The following is a 12,078-nucleotide window of genomic DNA, read 5'->3' as shown; positions in this document are numbered from 1 at the left end:
TTGTAATATTCTGTAATTTCGGAATAATATAGTTTTTTTTACTTCAAAGGCATCTTGCAATTTAATTTATAAATTGACAGCAGTCTCTTTCCCGAAGTACTTTTCTATTGAATGTTTCTGCAGGAGATCCTCTACCTAATAATTGTGATGTATGGGATTTTTTGGGGGCTTAAACTTGAGGAGGTTTATTAGTTCTATGTAAGGACTGCGCTGATGTGGAGTATCAAGGTTGTCTGATGTGACCTCCCTCCATTCTTAGAGGAACCTACCCCTATTCCGCCACCCCACTCTTATGTGGTGGGGCTGATGCAGTGTAGTCACTTTGTCGAGGAGCTCACTCGTTCCTCTTGCCTTACAACAAACGTGCAGGTACTGGGCTGTGGAGAACCGCCACTGTTGCTGTGTTACTTGCTGTGGCCCTACTCAGTGGTAAGAAGTTTTTCGTGTCAATGTTCGAAGTTTTCCTTTCATGCTGGTCTTCTTATGGACTTGCTCCTCTTCGTGGGTGGCCGTGGTATTGCAGTTTCCCATGGCATTTGCTGCCTTATTGTCCATTATTTGCTGAAGAGGCCGTGCCGAACAGGTGCTCTCCCGGAAAAGGGGTCTCAATGATGTTGACTTGTACCTCATGCTTAAAGCCAGACACACGTAGCTAGGTGTTTCCCCAGTGACCAACTGCCTGCTTACCGTATCTGTGGCATCCACTGCTGACTTCAGGCGGGTGTTTGCGATTGATTTCCTTTCTGCGAACAATGCCACTTTCTTGGTATTGCTCAGAGAGGCGTTTCATTTATGTCCCTATTTCTTCCCATTGTTGGTGGGCGTAGCGGTTTAGCAGAAAAATTAATTTGCAATTCTTCATTGAGCTACTGCTCCTCTTCCGACTTTTCAGTCCACCAGCTCAACCCTCTTGGTCTCCTTCTCCAGAGGTGGCCCAGTGGATGGCCGCATGTCCTTGCAGTGGCCACTATGATGGAATCTGCTGCTGCGTTGCCCCTGATGTATAAGGGGGTCCTTTGATGAGTGTTTACATTTTTTGTCTCCACCCTTGGAGTTAGAGATTTGCAGCTGGTTCCTTGAGCGCCTACCTTCCTTCGTCTGGAATGCTTAGCAGCATAAGAAGACACTGGCTCCTGCTGATGGAATAAGGGTCTCTAGCAGGAAACACGCCTGTGGTTTTTCTTTCTCAAGCTGCACTCCCTCCTGCCCACATGTGCCCTCTTGACCACCGTATTATACATGGCAATGTCACCCGGTAAGGATGATCTCAACAGATAGGATTCCAATCCCACCTCAAGCAAGTCTGGGTCAAGGTCTTACCACTAGTCATCAATACTTTCGGCATCCTGGAATTGCTCTTGCAAGTTGTTCCTGTTCTTCCAACTGGGGCTCTAGTGATCTGAGCTCAACCTGTTTTTCCTCTCAGATCTTCTCCAAGTGTCTATCTTAGAGCACTTCCAAAATTCCTTGAGAAAATACACAGATATCCCTCTTCTAAATGACTGCCGTCATTTCGGCTTCAAGGCACCTCTTCTTTCGACCGACTTAGAGGTCTGTTTCTTCATGATCAGGGCATATATGCTAATCTCCTTTATCCTCGTGCATTAATAATTGCCTTTAGATGAGTGCTTGTCTGAGCGATGTCCTCTACTGGTCTGCTGGTTTCGCTGCCCATGGAGTTCCTTTTGTTTTGACTTTTCTTCGGTCAACTAGGGTTTTAGCGTGGAGGCATTCGTGTGAGGATTAGAGTCAGAAGACTGTGGCTCGGCACAAACGGAAATGTTTTCGGGAATGTTTTTGCATTTTTCCTCCTTACTGGTTTTGGCAGCTGCTATGGCTAGATATGTATGACTTTCTCTTCGGCATCTGATCCTTCCTCCACTGCGCCACCTCTACGACAACCATGTTCTTAGTTGTTCAAAAGCCTGTGCTCCCTCATTGAAGCGCTCCAATTCCGTTCTGCCTATATGGCGATAGCGTGCCCACCTCTGCTTCTCTGAGTGATTTGTTGGAACTCAGTGCTGAGGTCCCTTCGAAAGCAGTTTGCAGACCTGTTTATGGTACCTTTAGGTGAGCTTATTTTAGTACTTGGGGCAGAATCGAAAAGGTGTATATTCCATCCTCTTTGACACCAGCACCCCATGCATTTAGACCGTGCGGTCCATTGGCCACATGGTGCACCAACTTTTTTGTGCTTTTCTGTGCCTTTGGCTTTCTCCTCTTGGGATGATTTCTGTAGATTTTCCACTGACTCGTTCAAAGATCCTCCGAAAGCCCTCACAACTTTTTTGGTGTCCAGAGATTTAGATGTTGCTTGCCGACCCGACAGCGGCAAAATAATCTGAAAATGGCGACCATGCACAGTGGCTTCTGGGGCGCATGTCTGACATCTTAGGGCAACGGACGTACCACCGAAGGGGAACAGATGACACTCAGCAGCACAAAAGAAAAAAACGCAAGAAAAAGTTTTCAGGACCCAACCACTGGATGGCGGAATAATGCATAGCATGTGAATCCAGAAAACATTCAAGCTGCAAAACGAGTTTTCCTACCTTTGTGTCTTGAACATCGTAAATGCTTCACAAAACAGGCTCCTTCACAAACAATAGCCACTAATTTAGGCATTTGCGGAGATGTTTTAATGCATGGGCAAAGTGGGCTCTGGCCCAGGTCCCCAACCTTCCAAGGGGCCCCCTGACAGAGCCAGCTCCGTTCTCCAGAGTTTTGCCCTAATGACCTTGAATATTGCTTAAACAGATGGTTTTAAATTCAGTTTTCCTTTAACTTATTTTTCATGTACCTGATGTGTGAGAGTCTAGTACAGCCATTTTGCAGAGATATAAGGAAGTGCCTCAGCGTGGCACTGCAAGCCCATTGGCTGCGCCACGCTGCGGCACTTCCGAGGCACAGGGATGCAACATATTTACAAGAATATGTTGCATCTCTGTGCTTCCCCTGCGCTGGTGCACAAACTGCAGCCAGGATGCCTGCGTCGTGGGGAGATTGTTTTCGTGCAGGAAGGGGCACCTTCCTGCACAAAAACAATCACTACAGTCTTATGCCTCTTTCAATGCATGCTGTAGAATGCAGCACGCATTAAAAGAGGGAAAAACGAGGAGTGATGAAAACAATTCCCCTCATTTCACCTCGCTACGCCACCTCTAGGGTAGCGTAGCATTCACACGCATCTCCAGATTTATGATTTCTCGTAAATCTGGAGATGTGTCTTGTTCCATGGGTGTTGCGTGGAAACACCCATAGCAACACCTATGGAACGCCCCTTCAACGCAAAGTGCTGCGTGTGAAAGGGCCGTAGTTACAAGGAGAGGAAAAGTAATGCATGGTGGCTTTTCCTGTCCTTGTAATTATGGTGGAGCCCCCTGCGCCACTAGTACGTCATGAAAAGTGATGTGCTGGTGGCGCAGTGGGCTTGTAAATCTGCCCCGTTGAGTTTATGATTCATGCAATTTACATATAAAAAGATTCTTTTAGATCAAAACAAGGCCCAACATATAGGAAATGGGAAGGCATCACAGAGATAATTTCCAGTAATATTGGTGAGCTGCCGCTGTGTTACAATATTGAACAACTGGATTGCAACTCATGAAGGAGCTTCTCATCTTCAATGTATTTTTGGAGGGCCTTGTTTACATGCTCTAATACTTTGGAGAGGGCCGGAAGAAGGGAGATTGCCCTGTAGTTGGCAGGGTCCGTCGGTTTGGCTTTAGCCTTTTTTTATCAGTGGAAGAATCTTAGCATTCTTCCATCATTTCGGCATGTTGCCTGAGGAGAGGGACACATTAAAGAGCTGGTTTACCGTGAGGTTTGTGGTGGGAGCTAATAGGTTCAGGATATTTGCTGGACATGGGTCGGTAGGAGAGGCAGACTTAATGCTGTGGAGAATGGTCAGTGACTCTTCAAGCTGAAACTCAGGGAAAGCTAGTAAAGATGGAGGATCCAAGGGGTGGAATATGCTATTGGAACCTAGGTAGATGGTCATTTCTTCCTATGAGATGTTAGTGAAGGCTTGTTGGATCACAGAGATCTTTTTGTGGAAGAATTAAGCTATTTGCTTAGACCATTCTTCTGTGCATGTCCCTTCCTTTGTGCCGGCTTTTGGGGCGGTAAAGGATTTAACTATGCCAAAGATTTCCTTACTCTTATTTTGGGCATTTTCTATCTTGGTTTGAATGAAGTTTTTCTTGGCTGCCTTCACGTGAATGTAATGAGTTTTTAAATTGTCTTTATACACCTTCCTGTACTCAGGTAGATGGGATTTACACTATTTTGGTTCAATTTTTCTACAATTTATTTTGCTAGATCTGAGGGAATCGTTAAACCATCGCGCTGGTGGGGCCGAACTTTTTGAGAAGCGGGAAACAACCGCTACAATTGCATCACTGTTGGTTCAAAGACATGAATCTATTGAGAGGCAGCAAGACAGCTCCGGTGAGGAATGACCGAGGGTGTCTGCTAACATTGGGATGGATATTTTATGGAATGTCCTTAAACTAGGGGCCCTCTGCCCTGCGTTAGCCCCAGGAGCTGTGGCAGAGTTGGGAATTACTAATTTTAATAGGAGGTGGTCAGACCAGATAATGGGAAGAGAGGGTTCTGATATGTCAAAGTTGTGGAAGATTTGGTCTAGGGTATGGCCCTTCTCATGGGTGGCGGAAGAAATAGATTGAAACATGTTGCAGCCCTGCAGCATCTCAAACAAGGAAATTGCTTGAGGGTCTGTTCCATTATCCATATGTATATTGAAATCTCCCAAAATAAGGCAGTTGTTGTATTTTAAGTCCATGGAGGTGGTGGCTGTATTCAGCATAGTAATAACATTTTCAATTGCACTGGGAGGTCTGTAAATCAGAAAAACAGCTATGCTATGATTGGGGGACAAGGTACAGCAGAAGCCTAAGGACTCTGCGCCCTTGATGTTTTCCATCAGAATGGGAGAGCAGTCTAGATTTTTATTGTAAATTATGGCGACATCGCCCCCACGTCCCACTCGGCCGGTCCCACCTAAGGATTTTATAACCCGTAGGGATGGGCGAGGTGATAGTCGGGTTGGAGGCCTCAGACAGCCAGGTCTCAGGGAGAAATAAAAAAATCAGGCTGTTGATCATTTGTAGTTCATGCTTTTGCATAGAGCGACAATTTAAAAGGGTGGCCTTTAATTCCTTTGTTTTCTTAATGTTTTTACACTTATTGTTGCATGGGAGGATCTTGTGTGCGAGATTCCTGGGCTGGAGAAGAGACCAGTTGCACTTATTTCATTGAAAATCTACCTCGGAGCTCAGATCAGCCACTGTACACTGGCATAATGGTAGTCGCCTAATGCTAAGCAGTTTTTCCCTATTCTAATATAGTGGAAGAAACTCACCAGAGGGGAATTGGGCAGCATGGCCGGCGCCGGACGCCTCTTTGTGCAGAAGGGCTTGCCTTTGGCGCTCCATCGGTACGCCCGCTGTGCACGTCCGTTTGCATCAGAAATATATAGGCTAAAGCCTATGATATAAACTGGATCGCTAACGCAGCTGAGGAAGTGGAAACTGTGTGGGCGGAAGTGAGGAGCCCGATAGTAGCCCCAATCGGCGTATCAGCCACGGCGGGCCAGGACTGGAGGAAAAGCGAGATGTGAATCGAAGCAGCTAAGGAGGTATAGGCAAGCAGAATCAAGTAAAGAACAAATGCGCGTAGGTAGGAGAAATTGTTAAAAAGCACAGAGTAATCCATCCACACATATACAATTTGAAAAGTATTTAACCGCATCGCTGCGGCGGCTTTCCCCGCTGTATTTTCAAAATACCGCGTTACATGACGCGCTCAGCTCGTCATCAGCATACGAGCGCCGTAGCTGATGACGAGCTGAACTCGTCATCAGCATGGAAGGGGTTAAAACCTAGTAGCAGGGCAGGAAACACTAAATCCTACCGCTGTCAGCTGCCACGTCAATGTACCTCGGGAATATATAGGTTAATGCCTATGATGCAAACTGGATCGCTAACGCAGCTGAGGAAGTGGAAACTGCATGGGAAACAGGGGCTCAAATTGGATCATAAATTCAAAGATGTTCTGGACAGTTGCCCCCAAAATATGTTTGACCCAGGGCCCCCAAAATCCTTAAGATGTCCTGGGGCATTTGGTGCAAGGAATGAATGATTACTTGGAATACAAAGAAGATTATATAGCTGCATAGTGTACACAAACAAATGAAGCAGAAAAAGTAAGAGCTCGTCCATGGTACTTGCAGTCTATTGGCATAAGCCTCCGCAAGAACAGCTCTGGCAGTGCTGAAACATGTCTATGTAACAGTTTGACAATGTTCTAACAAGGAGCATGCTCATAACATGGGGCAAAGACACAAATAATAGATAGCGCCATACCTCAACTGGGTCAGGCACTTCAAGTTTGGTTTCTGGAGGAGCTTTGACAACGATGATGGTTTGGTCCTTAATACCACCCATTCCCCGGATGTCTTGATAAGTGACATATGCTAATGTAAAGGGCAGTTAAGGAACCAACCACACAAAATGAAGATAATAGGTTATATTAGTTACAGAAAAAGGAGAACAATTTAGAAACCCCAGGATACTAAATTAAGACATTCATTATTGTTTTGAACAAACCCCAATATAAGATTATAGTCTGTATGGTCAGAAATGTTAAGTCTTGTTGACTACAGAATTGCAAACAACTCCACAAACAAATAATCACACAAGTTTCAGGATCTCCTCTGCTGCCTCTATTGCAAACTTTAGTAGTCAACTTCAGAGTCACAAGCTAATGTATTGAGGAAAATATCTAGTTAATCCTTCTGCCACTATTTATCTCATCAACTGTGGAAAGAAGCAATTGGTCAGAAAAGCAGGACGACCACAATTGAGGGCACTTTATTTCTAATTCACATAGTCAAGTATAGCCCATTGGGATAATTCAGGGGTCTTCAACCAGTTGCTAGTGAGCTATTGTGGCTCTCCAGCTACCTCGGAGTAGCTCACCTGTGTGCAGCCCAGCTTATTAAATTTAGAAATAAATAGAAATTATACAAAAACACTAACAATATTAGCTCTCAATGCATTTCATTGAACATAAGTAGCTCTCGGTTGGATACCCCTGGGGTAATTACTGACAAACCTAAAATTAAGAAATACCATAAAGGAGGGCATTGAACCAGAAGCTTCCTTAATGACCGATCTATATGCAGCATTGCCTCTACATGAAAGCAGTCAGCCTGCAAAATGGAGAAGTAGGCATATGTTTACCAAGTACTACTGCTTGGATAAGGATTCAATAGCAAATTCTTCAGCGGGACAAGCAGTTCTGAGCAATCTCTTTTGGTAATGAGCACCTGCTTCTTAACGTAGTATGAACTGCTAGCCATTTCATTTCAATCGTGAATAGGAAAGAGCCAAAACATAGAGAAGAGGCAAGCTACTTAAATGTAACCTCTGTTCTCCAGCATTGCCTTCTTTCAGGGTTCACATATGATTAACTCTTGATCTAAGTTTTAGTTTTGTAATGGAAAAATTTGGGTAAAAATGCATTCACCTCATTGGCTGAAGTTAGTGTGATATTAAACATTGCTCCTGGCCTATGGTCACATTAGCAAGGTTTACTGTTTAAATAGAGGATCCCCTTTGGGGTTAAATCAAATCATGTGAATCTTTGACATAGCCAATGCTTGAAAACATGGCAAATGTATTCAATATCTAAAAGCGGAGTTTGCTATAAAAATCAAAATTGAATGACTGTACAGCAAATCTAAAAACATTTGTTGCAAAAACATCAGATAAATGGAGACAATCAGGCCTCCCAACTATTAGGGGACATCGGGGGGAATACAAAGTTCTATGTGGCAGTACTTGACCAAAAAAGACTAGCGCTGTCACTAATGTAGTGATCAATGCAATGTCAAAGAAGCCAGAGGCTCATGTTATACAGTCGGCTGTATGGAACTAAAGACTATGGACATTTTAAATATTGAGTAACTTAATGCCCTATGAGGCTGCATGCTGTAAATGTATTTTCACAAATTAATATTTGAATAAGTGAGGATTCATAATTTTATCCTAATATTAAAAGTTAGATAATTAATTGTTTCACTCTAACCAGTGAAGCAGTGGGGCGAAGTGAAACAGTATTAAGTTTGCTACCCGGTGGGGGAGCATGGTCAAGCCTGCAATGGAGACAGATGTGTAGTCCAGGGCTCCCAGCCCGATTGGAGCCTCTCTGGAATAATCCAGACTGTGGGCTACAGAGTGCCCTTGGCCCTGCTGGAGTGACTGCTGTGGCTGGGGGGGACCTGAGAGGGGGGGGGGGGGTTTGGGAGCGGTCAGCGGCAGGTGAATCGGCCTGCATAGTTGACTGCTATCAATAGTCAAAGTAGCTGCCGCCTGGCTCAGCTGCTGCAGTCACTCTTACATTACTGGATAAGCGCCCCCAGCCAACTGGATTCCCTGGCAGTGACCAGTTTCACATGAGAACATACAAAGAGGTCTGTGGGGGTGTCGACGGCTGCTAGCCAGTAATTCCACCGCTGGAGGAGGGATGCAGTAGCGGTGCGATAGCCGCAACTGTAGTGCGCTGGGCACTATACTGAGGAACCAGGAGAGACACCTGCTGTGCATAGGGTAGGTCTTGTCATAACGGGAGCTTGGCTGGCTTGCCAAAAGGAGCGGATGGTCCATCTTTGGAACTCTATGTGGAAGAAGGGTTGGCGACCACAGTCTTAAGAGGCACACCTTCCAAATGCAAGCACACAGGATCCTGGCAAGCCCCCCACTACCAGAGGCAAACAAGCGTCCTGTTATAGTTCATCCGATAAACTTTCCAGACAAAGATTTGATTCTTCAGTCGGTGAGAAAGCATGGAACTTGGCAACTTGATAGCCAAATGGTCATTCTATATCCAGATTATACCACTCTGGTTCAAAAGCAGAGAGGGGCATACGTTCCGGTAAAAAGGGTGCTTCATCAGCTGAACCTGAAATACGCGCTCTTATTCCCTGCGAAATTGAGTGTGGAACGAAATATGAAAATGCACTTTATGAAAACGCCGCAGGAGGGGGGTGGGGGCGGGGTGGTTGATACATTGACGCATACACTGGCTCAACCCAAACACAGTTGTTGCTAGTGACGTGGAACGTTAATAGGTTGGGTAACAAGGTTTAAAGGGGGCTCGTTCACAAAGCGATTTCCAGAAACCAACCTGATATTGTATTCCTACAACAGACCCATGTGGTGGATGCACAACATCGAAGCCTGGGAAGGGGCAAATATAAACTGATTAGCCATGCACAATACACATCAGGATCCAGGGGTGTATTGATCCTTATACAGAAGTTGCCATTCAGATAAGCCTCTGTTTGATCCAATTCAAAATCTTGCAGAGTCTTCTATACATGCACACTGCTTAATAGGCAGGGCAGAGCTGCGGATCCCAATTGTCTAGGGGGATGTGATCAGGAAGGCACGTTTTACCACAGGCTCTGGGACTGCCCAAACTCAAAACTTCTGGGAGGCGGTTTGGGGTATCTTGGAATAAGCAACTGGATACCATTGAGGCTCCAGCCTGGGCTTACGCTGCTGGGAATGAGGACAGACTGACCACAGACGTTATCACAAGCTCACAGTGAACTTAGAATGAATGGTGGCAAAGAGACAGCTAGGAAATGGGGCTCAGAACCACTTCCCCAACACCAGGATTATGTGGTTGGCATGGAGCACTGGAGGGTGATGGAAAGGGAAATCTATTGTATCAGGGGATGTTCACACCATGTTATCGGTGTTTGTTTATCTTGCATATATACCAATAACATTTTTTTTTTTAAAAAAGCTTGTTAGCAGGTGGTATCAAAGGCTCTTCATTTCTGCTGTACATTTTTCTCCAATACATTTGGCAACTCATGTGTTCTGTGTACATTGAGTTTTTAAAAAATTCCGAAAAAATAAAAGCTTAACCGTATAAGTTTAACAGTTCCTTAAGTCTTATGTGTGTGTATCATAATGGGGCAAAAACAAGAAACACTGAACTTGAGAAGTAATAATTTTTTCATCCAGTTCTCATTTGGAAAGAGAAAATGTTGCTGATAAACAATTTCTCACTGCAGACCATTGTAAAATTCACAGCCTCTATCCTTTTCACCGCACTCTTTCAAATGTGTAGAAAGTGAAGTTTTAAACAACTGGGCGTCTTAATCTAGTTTTATAAGCAATATTGACTTTAAACGGTTTTGTTTGCCCAAACCAGACAGCTAACCTTCGAGACAGCATCTGCTGTTAATCTTTCCATGGGAAGGTTCTTACGTTTAAATTGGATAATCGTTTTACAGCAGCAGTTTGTTGCAGTAAATATCATAACATAAGAGTGCACTGCTAAGTTTCATGTATTTCCAAAAACCCTACTGGCAGATGGTGAAAAAAAATTAAGGTGTGCCTGGAAAGGATATCTCTGGTTCTCAGAATCTTCAGTCAATAACTTAAGGTTCAGCGTACAACTTTGGATTAAGTCATCCAGTATCTTTTCCTGACGACTGAGCTCCATCACTTCATCAGACAAGCCATCTTGGTGGGCATGATTGTTACTTGGGTTGGTTAGGCTGCAGCCCCTAAACAATCCAAAAGAAGGATAATTAATAAAAGAACCAACCAATTCATACACAAATATGCTCAAGTGGCATCATTAAGATCTGAAATGGAAGCACAGTGAAAAGGGCTACTAAATTTTTGTGTGGCTAAATGGCAGCTGTATCCATGTTGACAGAGATTATACCAGCCATGCGGAGGCAGGATGCCAGCCGTCATTCATCCTTTCTCCCACCTCACTCATTGGTTGTTTTCTCAGGTACATGCTAATCAGCCCACACCACAAGCACTCAGTGCAAATGATTCACAAGTATGAGTTTCACCTTAGCACCAATAACTAATTTCATTGCAGCAGAAGCACTAGCTAGCATGAGGACCCAGGAGCGAGAACATGGGAAGCCACTGTGCCCCTACAGAAGCCCAGCAAGCACCAGTGCTGCACTATTTAGTGCCATCTGCCAGGGGATGGAGAGAAATGAAGGTGTGCTGGTAGGTCTCTGAAGGTGAATTTGGACCTGGGGTTTATGGCGCTCGAGTCAGAGACCACTTCAGATTCAATACAATATCAGAATTTGCCACCTTCACCTTTGTGGAAAGGGACCACGGAAAGCTACAGCAAATAACTAGCATTTGCAACCGTGAGACTCCCACCTATCCTATACAAGACTAGGGTAGCCAAATTTCAAAAACTAAAAAACAGACAGATGCTCAGACACTTGGGGCTGCCAATCATTAGGCATAAATGTCCATGTAGTAGAAGTGTTGGCTGTAGGGACAGGGAAGAAGGGGATAATCACAGGTGAGGGGTAACAAGATGGGCACCATTAATTAATATAGATCGAAAGGACGCACCCTGGAAAACACAGTCGATCACAGTCGATCACACCGAAGACCCCATTTACTTATTTCTCTGTAAATTGGTCATCAACTTCCAAATACTCAAATAATTTCAAAGTCAAACGACATTCAGGTGACTCGCCTTCAATAGATTCTTACCATGAGTAGCTACAAAGTGGGCAATTTGTGTGAAAACGTGAGGTTATCCTACCTAGAAGACTGCCACTTGCCAATTTAACAGTGCAGTTTGTGGTTCCAAAAACGGTACGGCAGCCTTTGTCACCGAAGTAAGAAAAGGCCCCATATAATCTGTCCAGCAGTATCAGATCGAATAAAAACAAGCATTTGCAATGCAATAGGTCTCGCATTAGGAAAGTTTGAGCTAATGGTATTGTAAATGACACATTTTTAATTTATGTGTTGGTTTTGAAAATAGCGAAATTAATAGCTTTGTCATTTACAAGGCCAATAGTTATAACTTTCGCAAATGTGACACGTATAGCATTTGTAATGCAATATGTGTTGCATTTACGTGACTAATATGTACTGATATTGCAAATAACAATGGCTTCTAATTTTTTTAAATAATTAATACTTAAATAAAAGTTATTGTAATTTATATGGTAATAGCTAAAACTTTTGTAAATAACTTTTT

General features: G+C 44.0%; 1 protein-coding gene across 1 annotated transcript in view; it reads right to left on the bottom strand.

Annotated features, from left to right (window-relative positions):
• Positions 1-12,078, bottom strand: part of E2F3 (E2F transcription factor 3) — a 175,186-nt gene that overhangs the window by 45,378 nt on the left and 117,730 nt on the right. The window contains exons 4-5 of the mRNA XM_086965146.1: positions 10,451-10,609; positions 6,387-6,501 (exon numbers count right to left, since the gene is read on the bottom strand). Coding sequence (XP_086821272.1) covers positions 6,387-6,501; positions 10,451-10,609 — 274 coding nt within the window. The remainder of the gene's footprint in view (positions 1-6,386; positions 6,502-10,450; positions 10,610-12,078) is intronic.

This window comes from Lissotriton vulgaris, chromosome 4_1 (assembly GCF_964263255.1).
Source record: "Lissotriton vulgaris chromosome 4_1, aLisVul1.2, whole genome shotgun sequence".
Classification (NCBI taxonomy): Eukaryota; Metazoa; Chordata; class Amphibia; order Caudata; family Salamandridae; genus Lissotriton; species Lissotriton vulgaris.
The sequence above is the reverse complement of the archived record's forward strand: the minus strand, read 5'-3'. Positions and strand labels throughout refer to the sequence as shown.